Source organism: Rana temporaria, chromosome 3 (genome assembly GCF_905171775.1).
Source record: "Rana temporaria chromosome 3, aRanTem1.1, whole genome shotgun sequence".
Taxonomy (NCBI): domain Eukaryota; kingdom Metazoa; phylum Chordata; class Amphibia; order Anura; family Ranidae; genus Rana; species Rana temporaria.
Genome location: NC_053491.1, coordinates 16,989,869 through 17,015,855, shown reverse-complemented (window position 1 = coordinate 17,015,855; position 25,987 = coordinate 16,989,869). Strand labels below are relative to the sequence as shown.

Genomic DNA, 25,987 nt, shown 5'->3' with positions numbered 1-25,987 from the left:
GGTAAAAAAAAGTGAGTGTTATACGATAATAAATACAGTACTTTGCACCAAAAGATCGCTTATGTTAATAACGTGTCATTTCACACAGGCATGACATACCCTAGACTTGTACCTGAATACTCGTCGTCTTCCTCAAATTCCAGGGGGTTCTGGAAGATGCCAGATTTCGAAGGCTCCTGATCAGCTGCAGATAAGTCCAGGGCTTTGGACCTTGAGTGATGAAAACCGATCGCATTGTACGGGTGCTCAGCTGTGCCATAAAGAATCAGTGTCCATTCTTTCAGCTTCCCTGAAACACAGGTTTATGCAATTATATATTATTTTTCTATGAATTTCCTGCAACATCTGAACCAAGCACAATACATGGCGACCTTTTAACTGATAAAGCTCTATACGTATCTGCAACATTAGGATTTCAAGGTGATGAGTACTCTTCCCGATGTGGTGACCACGGATAGGTTGAGGAGAGTTTGGAGCCAAGTCTCAACCCGCTAGCGTTTTCCCGCCAGGAAATGGTCACAGTGCACTGCCATTCATAAGTGTCCGAGCCATTCCCAGACTCTCAGTCATTTCTCATTGGCAGTGAACAGGGCTGAACTGGGACAAAAATTTGGCCCTGGACTTCATCCAGACCGGCCCACTTTAATTCAATAAAATGCTGCCCCCACCCCCTGAAAAATCACGCCCACCAAAAAGCCCCTACATCAGGGTGACCACATTTCCAAACTACCATTCAGGGACACCCTCCCTTCCAAAAAATAAGCTTTTGCTGTACGAATCACAGCACAGTGATTGGACACAAGAGGCGGGATTTATGATTTCTCCAATCACAAGCAGGGGAGGGATTGTGCTCCTCCAGGCATTCCGGGCCAGGACAAGTACTGTCAGCGAGTAAAGCGGTGATGTGGCGGCCTTTTTGGGGGCATCAGATTGGCCCGGGTGGTGGTTGTGTCAGTTTCATTCTGGGACACTGTATTATCCTAGAATGACTGTGCCCGGGACAGACCTGCAAAATGCGGGACTGTCCCGGGCAATCCGGGACACGTGGTCACCCTGCCCTACATCCATTATTGTATATCATGAGAGGGTGAGAGAGGGGAATGAGAGAGAGAGAGGGAGGGTTGAGGGGAAGGGGGTGAAAGGGGGTGGGTGAGAGAGGGGGGTGAGTGTAAGAAAAAGAGAGTGAGTGTAAAAGAGAGGGGGTGAGTGTAGGACCCCTTTTTACACTGAGGCCTTTTTTAGGCGCTTTTGGGCTAAAAATAGCGCTTGTAAAGCGACTGAAAAACTGGGGCGCTGCCAGGGCATTAAAAAAAGTCCTCCAAGCAGAATTTCTGTTTTAAAAAATGGCCCACTGAGCCATTGGCCCACCGGGAAACTCCCTGTAGTCCCTATGACCAGTCCATCCCTGGCAGTGAACTATGAACGTTTCCTGGTGGGAGAATACAAGTAAGTTCAGCCTAGGATCCGCTCATCCTTCGTGATGTGGTAAGATTTTGTATGTTAGAGTACCAGAAGGGTGGCAACAGAACACACAACACAGTCTGTAGGATCTCGCACACCAACCTGCACTCACTAATGTCCTCAGATGACTGGTTGGCCGCTCCCAATATCTTCCAGAAACTTTCTCCCAGTGATACCAGACTAGATCCTTAGGCAAAAAACCCTCAGCTTAAAAAGGTTTGTGTTTTTTCACCTGAATGCATCCTATGCATTCAGGTGAAAAATTACCTGGCAATGAGGGCCCCCCAGCCCCCCATTTACTTAGCTGAGCCCGTTCACCTGCTGTGCGTGTCCCCCGGCGTCCTCTTCTCCACAGAGTCTGGCCGTTGATTGGATAGATTGATAGCAGCGATTGGCTCGCGCTGCTGTCAATCACATCCAATGACGCGCCTGCCGGGGGGCGGGACCGAGTCATACACTCTGTCTCTATGGACGCAGCGTGTATGACAATTGTCTGATGAGGCGAACAAATGGTCGGATTTTAGGTCAACCGTCTATCGTCACACAATTCCCGTCGGAAAATCCGATCGCGCGTACAAGGCTTTAGTTAGACCCATTAGGTATACAACAAAGATACAATTCAAGGTTAGTGTTGCCAACCTACCAGAGTGCAATTTACTGACACGGCATCCAAAATTTACTGGCACAGCCAAGATTTTACTGAAATTTCCAAAAGTTACTAAATTACTAGTTACTACACGACGACTTTCATCCTACTTTGCTCTACGACATTGGTCCTACATCCATCCGACTTTCATAAACAGGATACTACTTTGACCCGACTTTGTGATAGTCTGACTTGTTCTTTGACCAATCAAAACAATCCCAGAGTGAGATAAATTCCTTTTACTGCTGCTGTAATCACCATGTCGATTGTGTCAAAAGTCGGATAGTAAGGACAAGGATCCTACTTTGATCCGACTTCATTGAATATCATTGGGCTGAAGTAGGATCAAAGTCGGACCAAAGTAGTGCAGGGAGCATTTTAAAAGTCGGACCGACTTGTGTCGGACCAGTTAAGACGGCTCTCATAGGGAAACATTGATTTTCACACGTCATGCGGCATGAGCTCCCAATGTCGGAGCGTCTCTCGGACCAGTGTGAACCCAGGCTTAGGCATTTGGATGGTCTTGGTCAGCTCCAAACCAAATGTGCAGTTCCAAGCCAAGTATATTTTTTACTGGCAAACTTTTCCTGTCACTGGCATTTACTGGCAGGAGAAAATGCCCTTTTTTTCCCCCTAAAAATACTGATTGGCAACACTGTTCAAAGTGCTTGTAGATACTTACCATTTCTGTCCCAAAGAATAAAGCAGACAACTTTCCCAAAAAATCAAGAAAAAAAAAAAAAAGAAAAAATAAGTGAAGCGTCAACCCTCTTCAATGCGAAAATTAAAACCAAGTGAATGAAATTACTGTATTTATCGGCGTAAAACACATTTTTCCCCCCTGAAAAACAGGTGCAAATCACGTGCGTGTGTTATACGCCCATATTTGCATTGGGCTGCCTCAGAGGGGGGACGAGTGCCGCCAGATTACATAGAGCGAGGATCTCCTGATTATGGGTAGTCTCTGTAATACGAAGTCCCACCTCCTGACTGGCTCTTTTGCTAGTATTCACATGTCCCAGCATTGAACCAATGTTCTGTCTATCATTTGAGCCAGTCCAGGAGGCGGGACTTTGTATTACAGAAGCCACCGAGTAAACAGGAGATACCCCTTCTGTGTAATCGGACGTGAGGCCGCAGACGGGCCCTGATCGGGTAGCAATGGCGAGGCCGCAGACGGGCCCTGATCGGGTAGCAATGGTGTGGCCGCAGACGGGCCCTGATCGGGTAGCAATGGTGAGGCCGCAGACGGGCCCTGAACGGGTAGCAATGGCGAGGCCGCAGACGGGCCCTGATCGGGTAGCAATGGCGAGGCCGCAGACGGGCCCTGATCGGGTAGCAATGGCGAGGCCGCAGACGGGCCCTGAACGGGTAGCAATGGCGAGGCCGCAGACGGGCCCTGATCGGGTAGCAATGGCGAGGCCGCAGACGGGCCCTGATCGGGTAGCAATGGCGAGGCCGCAGACGGGCCCTGATCGGGTAGCAATGGCGACGCCGCAGACGGGCCCTGATCGGGTAGCACTGGCGAGGCCGCAGACGGGTAGCACTGGCGAGGCCGCAGACGGGTAGCACTGGCGAGGCCGCAGACGGGTAGCACTGGCGAGGCCGCAGACGGGTAGCACTGGCGAGGCCGCAGACGGGTAGCACTGGCGAGGCCGCAGACGGGTAGCACTGGCGAGGCCGCAGACGGGTAGCACTGGCGAGGCCGCAGACGGGTAGCACTGGCGAGGCCGCAGACGGGTAGCACTGGCGAGGCCGCAGACGGGTAGCACTGGCGAGGCCGCAGACGGGTAGCACTGGCGAGGCCGCATCGATGGGCACTGGCGAGGCCGCATCGATGGGCACTGGCGAGGCCGCATCTATGGGCACTGGCGAGGCCGCATCAATGGGCACTGGCGAGGCCGCATCAATGGGCACTGGCGAGGCCGCATCGATGGGCACTGGCGAGGCCGCATCGATGGGCACTGGCGAGGCCGCATCGATGGGCACTGGCGAGGCCGCATCGATGGGCACTGGCGAGGCCGCATCGATGGGCACTGACCCTTATTTTGCTTCGAAGTTCTTTATGTCAAATTTTATTCTTAAAACTTTCCTCTTAAAATTAAGTTAAATAATATTAATGGTGACCCCTTACATAAAGGTGTCACCACTTATATTTCATTGACACGTTGCGTATTTTATTTGTCACTTATTGGGCTAGTATTTCGTTACGCTGAGTAGCCATCTGAGAGATTGAGGATCTTACTTTGTAATTATCTTTTATATAAGGGGGTCACCATTAATATTTTTTTAATTTCATCCACTTTGTTTCCATTTTCACATTGAAGAGGGTGAACGCTTCACTTGTTTTTTCTTGGTCTATTGTCAGTAACACATATAGGTGTTAAGCAGCTAATCCCACGCACATTTATTTATCACAGACTTGAGTTTGTAGGCACACATAGCAGCGCAAGGGATCCAACACGTTTACTGTTCACCATCTTTCCCTACAGCTGCTTAAAAAAGAATTCCAGACGTTTTTTTAATTTTTCTCATACATTTACCTATTTACAACGTATGTCAAAATGGTATCCCAACACCTTCTCTGATGATAAAACACTTTGAAAAAATATATCCTCCAGGTCCCATTAAACTTCTTACTGAAGCGAGTTTCCTACATACAACCGGATGCAGAAAAGACCATATTTCAACCAGCAAGTACATATGACGTGGCCCCCGGGCTCTCTGCACCGTGCTTGTAGAAATTAATTGAGATCGTAATGGGGAGATGAAAGTCCAGAAGGAAGTCTCACTACACCATTTACATTGATTATAGACCCCCAATGGATTGTACAATATGTCCCTATACCCCTCATACATATATACACATACACCGTATTTATCGGCGTATACCGCGCACTTTTTTGCCCTGAAAATCAGGGCAAAATCGTTGGTGCGCGGCATACGCCGATACCCGCGCCAAGTTTTGAATACTGCGCCGACATATAAAGAGTGCAGTACACTCGGGTATAGTCGGGCAGTCTCGGCTCCTTCCGCGCTCACGTCCTGGACGTACAGGACGTCAGCGCGAGAGTTGCCGAGCATTGCCGACAATACACGTGTACTGCGCTCTGTATATGTCGGCGCAGTATTCAAACTCGGCGTGAGAATTGAGCGGGGAGGACGCCGCAGAAGGATGCCGGACCCGACGAAGAGGACACCCGAAGCCGCAGACGGACGCCGGACCCGACGAGGCAGCCGATGGACGCCGTGCAAGACACCAAAACTGTAAGTACAAAAAAATATTTTTTTCCACAGGATTCGGGGCAACTTTAGGGGTGCGCGTTATACTGCGATAAATACGGTATATATATAGCACTCACCCCGAAGGAGCCGCTTATTAGTTTGGGATCGGCATATTAAGTTACCCTCTTGGCTTAGTCTAGGGGTGATACTTGTGAGTGTGAATAAAGAGCAAGTGTCCAGACATCAAATACATTTTCAATGCTTTATTCCAAGGCCCAACATCAATATGGCACACAATAGAGAAAGGTTGATGAGCGAGGAGAGAACTTTAGTATCAGGCCTTGGATATGAAAGAGAGCAAGCCTGCTCTCGGCAATAATCAAATTCCATTCGTCGCCACCCCAAATCAGGGTGGGTAAAGTGCCGCCGGACAGGCGGTATTTTCACAGGCCTGACAGCCGGAGCGCCACTTGCAAATCACTGGGAGGAAACAGGCCTCTGCCACAGGCTTAGCAATTTAAGATACAAGGATTAGGGTGAGCGCATCCTCCCAGTCAGTTCAAACTATGTCACCAACTGACAGCTTCAAGCATACCTGTCATGCAGTGTGGTGACTGGATCCCCGATGGTTCGTCTAAGCCTCCCGGACAACCTCTAGCTCTAGGTTCTCCCCGGGCCGATACCCATCGCACAGCTCCCGGCTTAGTATCACCTTAATAGAAGGTTTTGGGACCCAGCAAGCCGCTGGGGCCCCTCTCAGTATTAGATGAGGCTCCGCATGGTGCGCAACCTCAGTAAAGTAAGCCAGGGTGGCGGTGCCCGTGGATGCGCGTACCCTGAAGGTGGATACCGCACCTGGAACTCCGGCCCCGCACAGAACAGGCAGAACAATGGCGGCTGCCCCAGATATATCCCCTCCCAGCATGGGAAACGCTCCTCTGATTGGTTGCTGGGAAAGGTGGTCTGTCAGGACCCCTCTAGCGCCAACTGTCGCCCAGGGGTGGTAACACACTGGGCGACAGGACAGTTCTGAGTTGGCAGCAGCCAAATTTAAACAAATTATGAATGGGAGTAAACGAACCCTCCCATTCTATTAGCATAGTGCCCATACTGAAATTAAGGCGGCGCTACACACACACACACTATATATATATATATATATATATATATATATATATATATATATATATATATATATATATATATATATATATATATATATATATATATATATATATATATATATATTTACACACACAACACACACAGTGGATGTAGAAAGTCTACAAACTTCTGTTAAAATGTCAGGTTTCTGTGATTAAAAAAAAAAATCGAGACAAAGATTAATAATTTCAGAACTTTTTCTACCTTTATTGTGACCTATAAACTGTACAACTCAATTGAACAACAAACTTGAAACCTTATAGGTGGATGGAAGTAAACATTAAAAACTAAAATAATATGGTTGCATAAGTGTGCACACCCTTGTGAGTGAGTAACTTGTATAGCGCTACAAATGCGAAAAGCCAGATTCAGGCACATTTGCGGCGGTCTAACGTATCCCATTTACGTTACACCGCCGCAAGTTTTAAGCGCAAGTGCTTGATTCACAAAGCACTTGCCTGTAAACTTGCTGCGGCGTAGCGTAAATGCGTCCGGCGCAAGCCCGCCTAATTCAAATGGGGCGTGTATCATTTAAATTAGGCGCGTTCCCGCGCCGAACGTACTGCGCATGCTCCGTTTTGAAATTTCCCGCCGTGCTTTGCGCGACATGACGTCGCACCGACGTAATCTTTTGAACGGCGACGTGTGTTACGTCCTTTTCTATTCACGGACGACTTATGCAAAAAAAATTAAAAAAATTAAAATTCGATGCGGGAACGACGGCCATACTTTAACATGGGCAGTCTAAATCTAAGCCATGAAATAGCAGCCGTAACTATAAGCCGGGAAAAGCCGACTAGCGATGACGTAAGATCGTACCTTCGTGGATCGCCGTAAACAGCTAATTAGCATACCCGACGCGGAAAACGACGCGAACTCCACCCAGCGGGCGCCGAAGTATTACACCTACGATCCGAAGGCGTACGAAGCCGTACGCCTGTCGGATTGAAGCCTAAAGCCGTCGTATCTTGGTTTGAGAATTCAAACTAAAGATACGACGCGGCAAATTTAAAAAATATGCCGGAGTATCAGTAGATACGCCGGCGTATTTCTACTGTGAATCTGGCCCCTAATCGCCTCAAGGCGCTGTATCCAATGTCGTCGTCCAGCCACGCTTCAGAATGGATGTGTCTTAGGTTTTTTTCGGAGGGCCCGATGGTTCACTTCCATATGAATTTCTGTAGGTAGAGCGTTCCATAGCCGCGCTCCTTGGATGTCTAATCTTCGTTCTCCTTTAGATATGTAGCGGGACTTGGGGATGTGGAGGAGGTTGTGATTAGTTGATCGTAGGGCCCGATTTGGGGTGCAGTGTTTTATTTTCTCGCATAAGTATTGCGGCGCGTTTCCTTGTGTGCATTTGTGGGTGAGGCAGAGGTTCTTGAACGTCACCTGATCCTTTTCAGCTAGCCAGTGGAGGGACCTCAAGACCGGGGAGATTGGTTCCCAGGGTTTTTTACCCGTTACCAGTCTGGCTGCGGTGTTCTGGACAACTTGTAGACAAGACATCTGGAATTTGGGTAGTCCAAGGTAGAGGGAATTTGTGTAGTCGAATCTGGAGTTAATGAGTGTTCCCACTACTACTGCTGTGTCTTCTTCCGGGATGAAGGGGATGAGTCTACGCAGCACTTATACTTTGTTGAAGCTCCTTTTGATTATATTACAGCACTCAGTCTTTTTGGGGATGAGTCTATCAGCATGGCACATCATGACTTGGCAATATTTGCCCGCTCCTTGCGAAAACACGCCAAACACTCCAAACCTGTCAGATTGCGAGGGCATCTCCTGTGCACAGCCCTCTTCAGATCACTCCACAGATTTTCAATGGGATTTAGGTCTGGGCCATTCCAAAATTGTAATCTTCAATATTCATTTGTTATCATCACACAACTGGGTGGGCTTCGAGCCCAATGCTCTGCCCACCCTTTTTTAAAGCCTATTAGAGACTCTGGCTCTAATCACGTTCTTCAAAACCCCACCCCCCCCATTGGAATCCATGGGCTGGCGTACCTACATGTGGATCATGGGGCAAGAAGGGCTGCCACTGCCATTGCTGTTGTCGTGAAGGGTCGATAGGTCCAAAAGCTATCTGGTGGCAGTTAAAAAGGGTTATTTTCGTGGGAGCTGCGGTGGCTCAACGCGATTGGCACTGCGCTGACAAGCCATTCACCTCTGCAGCTAGGGGTTCGGATCCTGGTCTCAGCTACATGTGAATTGAGTTTGGTGGTCTCAGCCCGGGTTCCCGGTGGGTGTGCTATGCGAGGTAAGCCCGCGCTTAGTACGCCCACCCCCCTCCCACAAAAACCACCACACTTACATGCACTTGAAATTGGGTTAACATGCACGCACTTTGACCACGCAGTCTCTAAAAAGAGAGGCGAAGGACTAACGGGGCTGGTTGAGCGGGCTAGATCCTCTCACTCCCTTATAGGGAGTCCCTCTGCCCCGTTGGGCTTCAAAGCGGAGCAGGTAGGGCGGGCTGTGTGGGAGGACCCCCTCACACACCCACCATTGCCACCCGGGGCATGGAGAAAGGTGGCAGATTGCCTCTGGGGGAGGCCTGCCTACTCCCAACTCCTGCAGTCCGGCTCCTCTCTCGAGTACACGCACAAAAATACACTTAAAAAAAATAAAAAAATAAAATAAAAGGGTTATTTTCCTAGTTAAAAGAGAAGTATGGGAATTTTTTTTTCTAATACTTACCTAGGTGGACACAGCATCGGTACCCCGCCAGCTCTAGGCTGAGAACCGAGCGAACGTCATTGATCGCTCGGTTCACAGAGCTCCATGAGCAGAGAGCTGGTGACTGTCAGTACTCACTGGAGCACTGGACTGTGGAGGGGGCGGGGGATGGGAGTGACTGGCTTAGGCTCTCAGCAGCTTGCTGAGAGGCTGAGCAAGGTGCCAGTCCAGGCAAATGGGCAGATCCAGACCATATGGTCGCAATCTTTACCAAGCCTGCCTTTTAGCCCGCTGTCGAAAATGCTTCACAGGAGTGCAGAATGAACTGCAATCCTGTGATCCACAGGATAAGTACAGCACAATAAGCTTTGGATGTGCTTCTTTTTCAGTGACAATCACTCAGTCTGTTGGCAGATTGTGGTTCCACTTTTTGCAGGGTGCACCTGAGTGTCATTGTTGTGTAAGTGACTGCCCGGTGCGAGGTTGACCAGTCTTTTGTCACGAGTTGGTAAGAAGGGTAGTGGTCTGTCACAAATGTCCCTCAGTGTCACCAGGGCTGGACTGGGACAAAAATTTGGCCCTGGACTTCATCCCACTTTACGCCAAGCACCTGATGTTGGTGCCTCAATCCTCACGCACCATGGTTGCTATGGTGTCAGGATGATTGTAGTGCATTATTTCTATTATTACATTGTATTATAAAATTTAATTGTTCAACTCACCAAAATGCAGAGTCAGTGGAGGCCCTGAGCGTGTTACTTTTCACCGTTGCCTGCCACCAGATGCAGCGTGTCACTTGCCATGTCATTTGTCTGCGGACGTGATGTCATCAGCCAGAAATGATGCAATTCGTGGGAGGCGACACGTTTGCGGAGCATGTGCTCCTTCTTCAGGCCATCATTTACGGCTGATGACATCACGTCCACCCCATCGTGCGATCCACCAACAAGTAGAATTAGGCACCTGTACTCTGCATCAACTGGCCCGATCGGTTCCTGCTGGTGGCTCCTAATTCAGATTGATAACTCTGGACTCTTGCAGTGTCTTACTGCCTTTCACCCTACTCCCTTTGTCAGTCATGTTCTTTTAGGGGAATAAAAGTTGGCGCTGTGTATCTCTCTCCCCTCCCGTCACTTAAACCAGCCCACTCAGCCCACAGGGAAACTCCCGGTAGTCTCGATGGCCAGTACATGCCTGGGTGTCACCAGGGGTCAAGTCCTGGGGAAAAAAGTGTGGGAACTCTCACCCAAGATCCTCTCCCCCACCAAAAAAATAAAATTGCACAGCGCAAATGAAGACCGAACGTAGCAAAGTAACTTATTTTTATATGATGGATCAAAAACAAAATATACAATAAAGGAGACATACATTTAAATGGTGATCTGAGGTAAATTTGTGTCTCCTTTATTGTATGTTTTGTTTTTGATCCATCATATAAAAATAAGTTACTTTGCTGCGCTAGGGCAGTGGGCACGGTTGTTATACATAAGGCGACTTAGGTCACTTGCACAAGGTCCAACTTTTAAAAGCCACATAAAAAGGCAATGTAGCGGCTACATAATAATCGCACAGCGACCGGACCGGAGAGAGAGAGCGCAGACTACTGGGGGGAGAGGTGAGCAGTGTGTACATGGAGGACCTCCTGGTCGCTGTGCGATTTCTTCAGCGCCAATCCAGCGATTAAACAGGTCAAGTAAGTTGTCTAGAAGAAATTGTACCGTCTGGTAGGAATCGTAATCTTATTTAGAAATATGTAGGAAAGGATGCCAAGTGCTAGTGCAGCAATGATTATGCATGGCTGTGTCATTGTGTCAGTGAGTTCAGCGTGTACAGTACCTTACTTCTTCAATGCCGCCCAATACTTCATTAAGCGGCGATGTCGCAATGTCTCCTGGGAACTTTTGTCATTGTTCCCAGGAGTCATTGCGGAGGCCTGCCGCGAGTTATCGCGAGATTACGAAATCCCGTGATAACTCGCGGCAGTCCCCCGCATTGTCTCCTCTCCTGGGAACAATGACAAAAGCTCCAAGGACTCAGGAGACATTGCGGCATCGCCGCGGGCAAGTGAAGGCTGGGCGGCTCGAGTCCTGCAACGGGAACGGCGTTCCTGCTTTGGAAAAAGTGGAGGGACGCCGCACCCACTCGTTCCCGCAGGACTCGAGCCCTGGGTGTCACCATGTCCATTGTACCACGGCTATGGTCCTTGCTCTTGTCTTGATGCCAAGAGGACCATAGACTGGTTAAGTGTAGAGCAGCAGAGGTTGAGGGGACCGGTAAGTAAATCATCTTAGCTATGCTCTCCAGATCTAAAACGAGCAGTTTAACCCTTGCAGTTTGGATGAATAGGAGAATTTCATTTTCATGGAGTTGGGCTTACATTTGAGCTCTGTATCACAAATGGTTAATATGGAAATGGGGATCATAAGTGAGTAAAACTGCTCTGTACAGAATGAGTCATCTGTCGTTTGGTAGCTAAGCTGTTTTGAAGCATATAGAGCCAGATGACAGTCCCAGAAGATTAAATAAATGGGTATTGGTGCCAAGGGAATGACAGTGGTGCCACTGACACGAGGCTCAGACTGGAGGAACGACCTCTAATTTGCAGAAGAAGACATTACATTCATATGGATTTTTATGAAAATTCCTTGTGTCAACATGTTTTCGGGAGGGACAGATTTATACTTGGATGAGAAACGAAAAGGAAAAAAATGCCAAACGAAGACGAACAGAAAAAACAGGATGAGAACCTTACATGACTAGGTAGGCCTGGGACCACCCATGGAGTTGAAAGGGAACGTGAACAAATTACTGATACATTACATGTAAATCCATCAGCCTTTAGACTGACCTCCTACAGACACAATCCGATATCATTCATTATACGGCCCAGCTAGAAGCAATTCCACTGGCTGCTCAGAAAAGATTAATGCCATGCTAATTCTTTTCTAAAAATGGCCAAGAACATTATTATATAATGGCAAGGCTTGGTAGATGTGCATGAGAGAGCTTAAAATCTCCCTAGTAGACATAGCAATTAATTCTTCACTACTCCATCTAAAACTTAAATAAAAACTTTGACTTTCAGCTCAAGCACAGCATATACCAGAATGGTCCGCCAGTTATCTTCCAAAGTCTGGCCTTTGGACATTAACTTTAATATAAGCACGTCCTGCCAATTACCAATGCCAAGCAATAAGGCCATTTAAGGTTTTATGATGATAATTTAACGTGGGTTGGAGCTGAGGAGTCCCAAAGGACATGGCGCCAGCACAAGGCTCTACAGATGAAACTTAAAGAGGAGGTTTAGGCAAAAGCCAAAGTCTATACCTATGCCCACCCCATTCTAAGGCTACTCTGTATACTTACCCATTCTGAAGCCACTTCTGTGTACAAGAGAGATTGCCGACAACGTCTGGAAATGCCTAGGACAGTAGGTCTCAACCTGGGGTTAGGGACCCCCTCGGGGGTCGAATAATGATTTGCCGGGGTCATCGAATCCTGGGATGTTCCCGAAGCCTGCACCGCTCTCCCATGGCTGCCCAGCATGGCTGTTCCTGGAGCCCGTGACCGCCCACTCAGCCTCTTTGCAGCCGACTAGAGATCAGCTGACTGGTGAGGAATGTGATGTGGGAGGGGCTGAAGGAGACACCATCTTCTGATTTCGGCATAGGTGTCACTGCTGTGTGACACCACAGAGCTGGAGACACAGTGAGTAACACTACCTGTGTTTAGAGTTGCCATTAAAAGTCCCCACCACAGTTCAAGAGCACCTAAGTTGGCTGATCAGAACCCTCCCCAGAACTGCCACTGATCTCACCCCCCCACCAGCACTGCCACTCATCCCATTTCCCATCACCAAGGAGTAAGAGAAGGAATAAAAATAGAGAATACGTGGAAGGGAGAGGAAAAGAGGGGGAGTAACAAAGAAAAAAAGAGAAAGAACAAGAAAGACTGCTATAGAGAGAGGAAAGGGGGGACGACGACAAGACATTAGGATAGAGAGATAAAAGGGAAAGAAAGGAGAACAAAGACAGTGTAGTACATCCTTAAATATACCATAAAGGGTTTTATTACTGTACGAGTGGAAGGGAGCACTAAATCTCGGTGGGTTAGTGGCGCAAATTACTATTCGGGCTCCCCACAACTTGGGACATTTTATCAAGGGGTCACTGCACTAGAAGGTTGAGAACCACTGACCTAGGAGATTATGTCACCCATAGACTTGCCATGGGGCTTCCGGTGTTGGGTGCTCCTCCTCTACACAGAAGCCGCCACTGACAGCTGATCCTGGGACCAGACTAGCTTCAGAATAGGCAAGTATACAGACCTTTTTTATTACAGGGTTATATAGAATAGCCTTAGAATAGGGGTGGGAATACGTTTAGTCTTAGTTTTGTTTGCTCTTTCGCTTTAAGTGCCGAACATTTTCTGTGCCAAGACCCTATTAGCTTGGGTGGTTAGCTTCTCTACCAGCCAGTGGAGGAGCTTCTCCCATGCACACACTGTGTGCAGTTAGCCATGGCCAACAGCCAAATCGCCCTGTACAATCAATAGCAGTCACCATCGCTGTTTTCATGTAGCTATACATCTTACTGGTTACATGAAATTGGGGACTCCGAATGACCCTGGATACAGACAGTCTGAGCTCAGGGATGGCGTTTCAGGCTGCATACAAACTGTCCACAGCTATCGTCCGATTTGTATGCAGCCATAGCCCAGGGTGTTGCTGTGTCCAGAGGAGGTGTGTAGCCTTTGGGCCAAGCTGGCCAATTTCCTTCACCAACACGTCTTACTGTGAGCATGAGGTCAGCTGTCTGTCTCTCCACCCATAGCCAATCAGAGGAAGCCTTGTTATACGGCGGCAGGTCGGCTCCCCTGCGCGAGAGCCCATAGCTATACGTCTATAATATTGAATATCAATTTCAATTCTCACTTCATCAGCGCAACTAATCCCTCTTTCTGTATTCCTGTGTGTATATCACAAATTTGTTGGAGCTCACTTTATTATTCTTTATTTTTATTTAGATGTGTTAACTTTTTAGCGCGGTAACACTTTTTTTACCCATAGCTATACGTTGGCTCTCGCGCAGGCCACTAGGCACACGCCCCCCGCTCGCCCCCGATTTCCCGTGCCCGGTGGATGCGATCGCTCGTTACAAAGCGAGGACCGGGAGCTGTGTGTGTAAACACACAGCTCCCGGTCCTGACAGGGAGAGAAATGCTGATCTTCTGTTCATACAATGTATGAACAGAAGATCAGTAATTTCCCCTAGTGAGGCCACCCCCCCCTACAGTTAGAACACACCCAGGGAACATACTTAACCCCTTCCCCGCCCCCAGTGTTAACCCCTTCACTGCCAGTGGCATTTTTATAGTAATCAATGCATTTTTATAGCACTGATCGTTATAAAAATGCCAATGGTCCCAAAAATGTGTCAAAAGTGTCCGCCAAAATGTCGCAGTACCGAAAAAAAAAACGCTGATTGCCGTCGTATTTCACCCGCAATTTGTCGCGGCAAAATACGCCGAAATACGCCGACATACGCCGCGTTATAGTGTGAATGCGGCCTAAATGAAATGAAACTTCAATAGCAGGAAACGGCTAAACCTTTGACTTGTTCCTTAAACTTCAGAGAAAAACCAGCAAGCACAAGCAGTAAAATCTAATATCGGGGGGGGGATTTTGTACACAAACGATGTAGAACTTGTATGCAGTTCACCACATTTAATACTTTTACAGAATGACTGCAGTTGGGGGATTGAAATGGAAAAGGTGATTTTCAATGACCTTGAATTACAAAATGGCTTATGAGGCAATTATAGGTTATGCTTTTTTTTTCCCAACATAAGAGAAGTTTTCCTTTAATCCCGTCTTCAACAACATTGCATTTCCCACCTCGGCACAGTAATGATGACTCAGAAGAGCTGCGATTCCTAGATCAGAACTTCTACTCGAAAAGCCCCGACTCCCCCCCCCCGGGATTGCCGTTTGTCACACCATATTATAAAGATTGATCTGCTGGCAACAGTATTACAATGGGGATGGAGCTGTAGCTGAACGGCCTTGACTAGCTGAATTTCTGAAACATTGCATGTTAAAGCTGAACTTTGGGATTCTTGAAAAATCTACCCTTGCATTGCAAGGGTTACATGCTTGTTAACCACTTGCCGATGGCTGGCCGTCGTATGACGTCCTGGGTAGGGATGAGCTTCGTATTGGAGTCGAACTCATGTTCGACTCGAACATCGTATGTTCGATCGTTCGTCGAAATACGAACAAAACGGGTCGCTCGCGCCAAATTCGAGTTACGTTTCACAGACCATAATTCACTACGGCATCGCTGGCTGATGATTGGCCAAGCATGCACTATGACCCGCATGCTTGGCCAATCACAGCTTGCAGAAAACGGAGAGCCATAATTGGGCAAAGCCAGGGTGGCTTTGGCCAATTACGGCTCAGGGGGTTTAGTACACGCCCCACACTATAAAAGGCCGCCTGCAGGTCGGCCTTGTGTAGTGTGTTGCGGTGGTTAAGAGAGGACACAGAGAGAGAGTGTCATTTTCTGCAGGTAGATAGAGCAGGCTGGCTGGCTAGTCAGTTAATGTTACAGTGTGTAGAGGATATATATACATCCCAGGTGTTGTACATACTGTATATTTATACACTGTATAGTTTAGCTAGATCAGTTCTTCCTAATTTACTGGCAGGCAGGTGATTGTGCCAGCTGCAGTATTCTTACGTGGTTTATTGCCTGTGTCCTCTGCAGTTTGCACCTAAAGATACATGGTGTGTACTGGCCGTGTGCTCTAGTTTGCACCTAAAGATTCAGGAGCAGCGATTTTAATGATGCTTAAATAATAAAAAAAAAAAATTCCTTTAAAATATTGTACCTGCTGGGTGTCTATAGTATGCCTGTGAAAACGTCTGAGAACCCGGGTCTTGCCCGAGGGAATATGTATCAATGGAAAAAAAGGTTTAAAAAACGGTCGTTTTTTTCAGGCAAGACCCGGGTTCTCAAAGACGTTTTACAACAATAACTTGCATATTGGGCTTTAAAATGTGCACTTTTGAATTCGAACGTTCAAGTCCCATAGACGTCAATGGGGTTCTAAATGTTCGCGCAAACATTCGGTCCGTTCGAAGGTTCTAGTTCCGAACCAAACGGGGGGTTGTTCGGCTCATCCCTAGTCCTGAGATTTGTGTGGGGATATTTGAATGATGGGTAGAGCTACAGGCATCATTCAGATATTGTCTTTCAGCCAGCGATTCCCTACACCACAAAAATGATCATAGCAGCTGGTCAGCTGCTTGATCCTTCTTACGGACGGCAAGAGGCGACGCCCCCCCTCCCGCCGCCCTCCGGTGACTACCGACTCACCGCTGCAAATCGGTAAGTCGGAGAAGGGATTCCGCCAGCTACTGATGATTACCATCGAAATTTCCGGCAGACCAGATGGTCGCGGGAGTCTATGATAGTCGGAGGCCGGGCGCAATGTTAAGACGTCATGCCCGGCCTCTAGACTGGTGCGTGGTCTACAGAATAAATGGCCTTTATGTCCTAGATATCTTAGAGTTGGAATGATTGAGTAGTTTATCAAAAGACACTTGGGCAGGGCTGACACCCTTCAATGCACAAAACGGTTGGAGTTCACAGCATTTCCGGCAGATCGAGTATTTCTCATTCCTTGCAATGACAGTAAAGCATGCTTGTTATATTCACTGTGGAACCCAAGGGGTTAATCCTCCACATTGAGTAGAAAGGCCGTTTGATCCTGTCTTCTCTGGTCCTCCCCTTCATCCACTGTCTCCAATCCATCTCCTGATAAGACAGAGCCTTGGAGTCACTCTGCACATGCTCAGTTTTTTTTTCCCTTGTGAGGGTGTATGTGCTCAGCACAGGGCCAAACACTGTCCAGACAGAGGGTGTATGTTCTCAGCACAGGGCCAATCAACACTGTCCAGACAGAGGGTGTATGTGCTCAGCACAGGGCCAATCAGCACTGTCCAGACAGAGGGGGTGCATGTGATCAGCACAGGGCCAATCAGCACTGTCCAGAGGGTGCGCATATGATCAGCACAGGGCCAATCAACACTGTCCTGACCAAGTCAGGGGTCCTGCAGTCTTAAAGGGCAGTCAGATTATATTGAAAACTCCTCCTACAAGCTTTAACCAGGAACTTATAGAAGTCACAAGACTGCTATATACTGCTGATGAAAAAAGGTATTTAGCGGTTTATATTTACTAAAATAATTGTATTTCCATGTTCTGTGTACTGCGAGAAACCAGATATTGTGAATGCCGGCTCCTGGGTTTAGTGACACTTTAAAGAGGTGGAACACAAGGAAATGTGCATGTGTTGCAGAGAAGCATTACATATGTTTTTTGTTTAAATATATTTTGCATTGATACACACTTTAAACAGTTGCATTGCTTCAGTGTGCAGGAGATCAAGAAGAATACAGTAAAACCTTGGTTTGAGAGTGTTTTGCAAGACAAGCAAAATTTCTAAATAAACTTTGACTTGATATACAAGCGATGTCTTGATATACAAGTAGTGTCATGTCAGAACTGAGTATAAAAGAGAAGAGAGGCGCCTCCAAGTGTAGCAATATGGTTACATTTAATGAAGGTACAAGATTTAGCAACTCACATGGTTGATGATTAAAACAGGCACATCTAAGTATGCAGGGATCCGGGGTAAAGCTGTCCACATAGACCGTCCTCCGCATCACAATTGATGTCGTCCCTTCCACGAGCGGTTCAAGCGTCACTTTCAGATCGTTCTACTGCAGAGTAGTCTTCCCGGTCGCGATTGCAGGCTGACAGCGGTGAGAGTCGGCAGTGCGGAGGACGGTCTGTGTGGATCGCTTTACTCCGGATACCTGCCTACTTAGATGTGCCTCTTTTAATCATCAACCATGTGAGTTGCTAAATGTTGTAACTACAATAAATGTAACCATATTGCTACACTTAGCGGCGCCTCTCTTCTCTTTTATACTCTGGAGCTCCTGCTGGATTTTCCTTCTAATCCCCTTGTGGAGGCTTCCATTTGTGGATGGACATTTTATGGTTACACAACCAATCACATTGCTGTAATCTTTTTATATGGACTATAAACTGAAAGACTTATGAATAAATGGTTGTGTAACAAAACATGAGTTTCCATTATTTCCTATGGGAAAATTCGCTTTGATATACAAGTGCTTGGGATTACAAGTGCTTTGGATTACAAGTGCTTCAAGCGCTTTGGATTACAAGCGCTTTGGATTACAAGCGCTTTGGATTACAAGCGCGCTTCCGGGACAAATTATGCTCGCAATGCAAGGTTAATTATTTTATTTATAGATCATAAACTGCGAGTCATTTACTCTTTTCGCAAAGCAACTACACTTGCTATAAAAAAAAAAAGTCAGGCAAAGCTCTCACTTTTAGAAACAGTTCATAAAGTTGTGGGCAAGCTGTGAAATGAACGTATTTTTGCCTCAATGTTTTGTTTATAGCGCGAGAAAACGACATAATATGAATAAGCTCCATGACTAATGCCGATTTCAGAGTCATGTTCTCACCCATCCCGCCCCTCGCACACTGCCAGATGTTCACAAAAATCGCCGTATGATCCGAGTTCAGCACGTGGGCTGACACTCGACTTCCAATGCAAGTTGGCCTCTGCGTCGCGCCCTCCAATGCGTACAGCTTGTGGTGAGCGGCCCCTTGGGGGGCCCAGGCTGTCTAAAACTATTTAGCTGATGTCAGGCTGGGTTCCTCCTCATTAAGTCATGTCAGCTCAGCATGGACCGGGGGAGAGGAGTGGACACGGTGCTAACATACCAAATCGGATTTCTGATCATCACTCAACTAGATTTATGTCCAAAGGAAACGCAGTTCATATTTAATATCCTACTTTATAGGCTTCATATAACGGAAAACTTGGATGCTTTATGCCAGAGGTCTCCAAACCTTTCAATGCAAGGTCCACATTGTTTATTTTACATAAATTTACAGGTCAAAAAGAAAATCAGTTTTATGAAAATAAATTACATTTAAATGAATATTTTTTACTTGGAACCATTTTTTGTAATCTGCATATAATTCAGAACAGAGAAAGAATTTCATTAAAACAAAGTAAAGAAATTTTAAATAAACTTTAGACCAGTGGTTCTTAACCTTGTTGGAGGTACTGAACCCCACCAGTTTCATATGCGTATTCACCGAACCCTTCTTAATTGGAAAAATAAAATATGATGCTGCGTGTGATGGGCACAGTGGCGGCGTGTGATGGGCACAGTGGCGGCGTGTGATGGGCACAGTGGCGGCGTGTGATGGGCACAGTGGCGGCGTGTGATGGGCACAGTGGGGCTGCTATTTATATATATATATATATATTGTATCTGCCATTTTATATTAATAAAGTGCTGGTCACCTCACCTCAGTCAGCCTCCTCCCCTCCCCCCCCCAATCCAGCTATTTAATGATATGCTCTTAACAGGTTCTACTTACTTTTAAACAAGTTCAGTAGTCTTTTTTTTAGCACACTGTCTGCTAGGTTCAAATTCCACTAGTCAGGCAGGCTCCTCGAGACTAGTCCTTGCCTTGTCACAGGCAGCGCCGAGACAAAGCTCTCTGCGCAGCGATCCGAGTCCCCCCCCCCCCTTCCGGCCGTGAGTGGAGTGATGTCACGCCGCTGGAAGGGACCAAGAGACTCCTTCACAGGGGGAGTAAACAGGCTGCAGCAGACAGGAAAGGGAGCCGGGAGGTGACGGTCCCGGGTGCAGGAGTGCACTCGGCACACAATTTGTACAGTGCCGCTGGCCGCAGCCGTGGCAGAGCATCACGTGCGGCTGTGCCCCCCCTCCTATAAGAAATGATATCGACCAGGGCACCCGTTAGCCCCTGCCTTGTATTGGCGGCCGGCCCTGTGTGACCTCTGCCGAACCCCGGAGACTCACTCACCGAACTCCTGGGGTTCGATCAAACCCAAGTTAAGAACCACTGCTTTAGACTATCAGAGACCTCTCTTTACATGACAGCCTACCGTACTTCGGTTGCGCCCAAGTCCCCCTTTAGATCAGGGTTCCCATCAAAGCCCTCATTACATCAGGGTCTCCATTAGAGTTCCCATTATACTTTAGAGCACTCATCAGGAATTGAGTGTTTTAATGTTGCTGGTTTCAGATGGTACCGTGTTTCCCAGAAAACCAAGACCTGCCCAGAAAAACCTAGACCTGCCCAGAAAAACCTAGACCTGCCCAGAAAAACCTAGACCTGCCCAGAAAAACCTAGACCTGCCCAGAAAAACATAGACCTGCCCAGAAAAACATAGACCTGCCCAGAAAAACATAGACCTGCCCAGAAAAACATAGACCTGCCCAGAAAAACATAGACCTGCCCAGAAAAACATAGACCTGCCCAGAAAAACATAGACCTGCCCAGAAAAACATAGACCTGCCCAGAAAAACATAGACCTGCCCAGAAAAACATAGACCTGCCCAGAAAAACCTAGACCTGCCCAGAAAAACCTAGACCTGCCCAGAAAAACCTAGACCTGCCCAGAAAAACCTAGACCTGCCCAGAAAAAACTAGACCTGCCCAGAAAAAACTAGACCTGCCCGGAAAAACCAAGACCTGCCCAGGAAAAACCAAGACCTGCCCAGAAAAACAAAGACCTGCCCAGAAAAACAAAGACCTGCCCAGAAAAACAAAGACCTGCCCAGAAAAACAAAGACCTGCCCAGAAAAACAAAGACCTGCCCAGAAAAACAAAGACCTGCCCAGGAAAAACCAAGACCTGCCCAGGAAAAACCAAGACCTGCCCAGAAAAACCAAGACCTGCCCAGGAAAAACCAAGACCTGCCCAGAAAAACATAGACCTGCCCAGAAAAACATAGACCTGCCCAGAAAAACATAGACCTGCCCAGAAAAACATAGACCTGCCCAGAAAAACATAGACCTGCCCAGAAAAACCTAGACCTGCCCAGAAAAACCTAGACCTGCCCAGAAAAACTTAGACCTGCCCAGGAAAAACCAAGACCTGCCCAGGAAAAACCAAGACCTGCCCAGAAAAACCAAGACCTGCCCAAAAAAACCAAGACCTGCCCAGAAAAACCAAGACCTGCCCAGAAAAACCTAGACCTGCCCAGAAAAACATAGACCTGCCCAGAAAAACCAAGACCTGCCCAGAAAAACCAAGACCTGCCCAGAAAAACCAAGACCTGCCCAGAAAAACCAAGACCTGCCCAGGAAAAACCAAGACCTGCCCAGGAAAAACCAAGACCTGCCCAGGAAAAACCAAGACCTGCCCAGAAAAACCAAGACCTGCCCAGAAAAACCAAGACCTGCCCAGAAAAACCAAGACCTGCCCAGAAAAACCAAGACCTGCCCAGAAAAACCAAGACCTGCCCAGGAAAAACCAAGACCTGCCCAGGAAAAACCAAGACCTGCCCAGAAAAACCAAGACCTGCCCAAAAAAACCAAGACCTGCCCAAAAAAACAAAGACCTGCCCAAAAAAACAAAGACCTGCCCAGAAAAACCAAGACCTGCCCAGAAAAACCAAGACCTGCCCAGGAAAAACCAAGATCTGCCCAGGAAAAACCAAGACCTGCCCAGGAAAAACCAAGACCTGCCCAGAAAAACCAAGACCTGCCCAGAAAAACCAAGACCTGCCCAGAAAAACCAAGACCTGCCCAGAAAAACCAAGACCTGCCCAGAAAAACCAAGACCTGCCCAGAAAAACACCTAGCGTTATTTTTGCAGGACGGCTGCAATGTAAGCCCTACCCCGAAAATAAGCCCTAGTTCGAAATGTTTGTAAAATCCTTTAACCACTTAAGCCCCGGACCATTTTGCTGGTCAATGACTGGGCCACTTTTTGTGATTCGGCACTGCGTCGCTTCGACAATTGCACGGTCGTGCGACGTGGCTCCCAAACAAAATTTGAATCCTTTTTTCCCCACAAATGGAGATTTCTTTTGGTGGTATTTGATCACCTCTGTGGTTTTTATTTTTTGCGTTATAATCAAAAATAGAGCGACAATTTTGAATTTTTTTTTTACTTTTTGCTATAATAAATATCCCCAAAAAATATATAAAAAACATTTTTAGAAGGGGGGGAGGTTTTGGGACTTTAAATGAGATGCGTTTTTAGCAATATGCAATTATTCAAAAAGAATTATATATATATTTAATTATTTTTAAATAATTGCATATTGCTAAAAACGCATCTCATTTAAAGTCCCAAAACCTCCCCCCCTTCAATACATATACAGGGATGAAGGCCTATGGTTGTTTATCATATGCCTCATTTAAAGTCTCAACCTTATTCCCCCTTTTTTTTTTTTTTACATAAAAAAAAAAAAAAAAATCCCTCATTTTAGGGCGATACGTATTCTTCTACATATTTTTGGTAAAAAAAAAAATTGTTTATTGATCGGTTTGCGCAAAAGTTATAGCGCCTACAAAATAGGGGATAGTTTTATGGAATTTTTATAAATTTTTTTTTTTACTAGTAATGGCGGCGATCAGAAAGTTTTATTGTGACTGCGACATTATGGCGGACTCATCGGACACCTTTGACACATTCTTGGGGCCATTGTCATTTTTACAGCGATCAGTGCTATAAAAATGCAACGATTACTGTGAAAATTACTGTGAAGGGGTTAACCACTAGGTGGCGTTGAAGGGGTTAAGTGTGTCCTAGGGACGTGTTTTAACAGTAGGGGGGATGGGCTTACTGTGACACCACAGCTTCAGATTACAGGAAGCTGTGTACACTGTCCTGTACCTAGGAAGACTGGGGAAATGCTTGTTTACTTCTTCGTCACCGTGACATGATCGCGGATATGCCCGCGGATATAGAGTCCGCGAGACCCACGGTCGGCGTCACGGAGCTCCCAGCGGGCGTGCGCACCCACAATGCCGGCTTCTTAAAGGGGATGTCTATATTCGTCCTTCTGTCTGTCCGTGCCATGCGGTCGACGTATATAGTTGTGCGTTGGTCAGGAAGCAGTTAACTCACTCTATTACAGTATTCTATCATTTACAATGTGTGCGCTTCTGTAATATAGTTGCGGGAAAGAGCTCCGGCGGGTCAAAGAAGCGCAGAGCGGCGCTATAAAGAAAGTATTTGGCACAATTATATTACAGAAACACACACATTGTACATTATATAATACTGTAATAGAGAGGATTATAGGATTTTACAAGCATTTTAACTCGGTTCACACAGGGGATTCCTAACAGGCAGGGAGGGAGAGGGGGAGAGAAGACATCACATTACATGGTAAGACCTAGCCCGAAAATAAGCCCTACTGTGTCTTTTGTTGCCAAAATAAATATAAATAAAGACCTGGGCTTATTTTCGGGGAAACTAGGAAAATCCCATACATTTTCTATATTTGGGTCTGACTATATGAAAAGATGAGGTGCCATCAATATTTCCTTATAAATACTAAGGCCCCTTTCACACTTGTATGACTTGTCCCACGATTTGTGATGGCAAAGTAGCATGACAAGTCGTTCCCCCATGATTTCCAATGACAACCATCCATATTAGTACAACGTCAATAGTTCTGACTTCAAAGTAGTCCCTGCACTACTTTGGTCTGACTTTGATGCCAGTTACACAGGCATTCCCTGAAATCGCGGCCAAATCGCGGGGGTGGTGCAGTAGTGTGAAAGCGACCAAGTATTGGAAGCCGACCAGTCAAAATGGAGTGTTAATTTTGCACACATAATCATGTATTCATTATCACGCTTTACAATTGCTTGTATTTCAACCACCGACATATCGTACAATTACCTTGAGTCTCCGGATTGCGCAACTGGGATGGTATATCATGAATTTCCAGCATCCATTCACCTTCGGCTTTTTCTCCCCAGCAATGGACGGTCATAAACTCCCAGTTCTTAAATCCTTCATTGGAGTAATCAAATGTCCTGGAAACAGATCAGCTGTTAATTTGATGAAAACCCATTAAACCACTTAAGACCCGGACCTTTAGGCAGGTAAAGGACCTGGCCAGTTTTTGCGATTCGGCACTGCGTCGATTTAACTGACAATTGCGCGGTCGTGCGACGTGGCTCCCAAACAAAATTGGTGTCCTTTTTTCCCCACAAATAGAGCTTTCTTTTGGTGGTATTTGATCACCTCTGCGGTTTTTATTTTTTGCGCCATTAACAAAAATAGAGCGACAATTTTGAAAAAAATTCAATATTTTTTACTTTTTGCTATATTAAATATCCCCCAAAAACATAAAAAAATATTTTTTCCTCAGTTTAGGCCGATACGTATTCTACCTATTTTTGAAAAAAAACAAAAAAAACAATAAGTGTTTATCGATTGATTTGCGCAAAATTTATAGCGTTTACAAAATAGGGGATAGTTTTATTGCATATTTATTATTTTAATGGCGGCGATCAGCGATTTTTTTCGTGACTGCGGCATTATGGCGGACACATGGGACAATTTTGACACATTTTTGGGACCATTGTCATTTTCACAGCAAAAAATGCATTAAAAATGCATTGTTTACTGTGAAAATTACAATTGCAGTTTGGGAGTTAACCACAAGGGGGCGCTGAAGGGGTTAAGTGTGACCTCATCCGTGTTTCTAACTGTAGGGGGGTGTGGCTGCAGGTGAGACGTCATTGATTGTAGTTCCCTATATTAGACTTGGTAGGCCACTAGGTGGCGCTAATGGCACGCCAGCGCGCACGGGAGCATGCGTTCGCGGCACATCGGCGGGCACGCGCAATCGCGGCAACGGCGCGCGGGCACGTGATGACGCCATTTTGGCTCCAGTTTAGGCTATTTAATGGGGCTCATCCCATAGCCTCTTGCTGCTCAGTCATCAGCGTTCCTGTTTACCCTACCTGACACTTGCTACCTGATTGTCTTCCGTTCCTGTGAACCTGGCTTGCCTTTGACCCTTCTGAATTCCACCTGCCCTGACCTCCGGCTTGTCTGACTCCGCTCCTGCCTCCTCCTTCCAACGGTTTGCTGCCCGCCGGTTGCTGATCCGGCTTGAACCACGACTCTGCTGCTGTCTCCCTTCTGTACCTGATCCGCCCGCCTGTATTTGACCCGGCCTGCCTGACTCTGCCTGTATCAGCACTACAGTACACCTCCCACCTGCTGACTGTTTCCAGCTGTCTGCACCAAGCTCCTGTTGTCCGGTCATCCCAGCATCTCCGCAGTTCCTGCACAGCATCCCCGGAGTCTTCAGGAGACCACCGCAGAACTGCACAGCATCTTACCAGGCGCTTGTGCGACGCTGAACTCTAGCGCTCCCTGTCTGCTCTACCAGGGGTTCCGGAGTCAGAGGAGAAAGGGTTGCTGCTCCCTGCACGTCAGGCTCTGCTCTGTACCAGGTACGTGACAGGAACACACGATCGATGACGGCGCCACAGTGCAGAACGGGGAAGCTGTGTTTACACTCACCTCTCCCCGTTCTTCAGCTTCGGGGACCGATCGCGGGACTCCAGCGGTGATCGGGTCCGCGAGTCCCACGGAGCTTCGGACCGGGTTGCGGGCGCGTGCCCGTGACCCACGGCTGGCCACTTAAAGAGGACGTACCTGTACGTGCTTGTGCCCAGCCGTGCCATTCTGCCGATGTATATGTGCAGGAGGTGGTCCTTAAGTGGTTAAACCCACGCTCACCAACCTGGTCACAATTTCAAGTTCTGAGCAAATGATAAGTTCACACTAAGATATTGCGTGAGCAAAGTACTGCAAAATGGTCATTAGCGGAAGTTGAGACTGCTCTTTACACTACGAGTGCATGGTTCAACCAACAATCCTGGCCCCCCTCGTTTTA

The 25,987-nt window shown here is 47.1% G+C and overlaps 1 protein-coding gene across 1 annotated transcript in view; it reads right to left on the bottom strand.

Moving 5' to 3' along the window:
- Window positions 1-25,987, bottom strand: part of PCSK6 (proprotein convertase subtilisin/kexin type 6) — a 314,800-nt gene that overhangs the window by 45,859 nt on the left and 242,954 nt on the right. The window contains exons 13-14 of the mRNA XM_040342313.1: window positions 23,971-24,107; window positions 113-289 (exon numbers count right to left, since the gene is read on the bottom strand). Of these exons, the coding sequence (XP_040198247.1) occupies window positions 113-289; window positions 23,971-24,107 (314 nt within the window). The remainder of the gene's footprint in view (window positions 1-112; window positions 290-23,970; window positions 24,108-25,987) is intronic.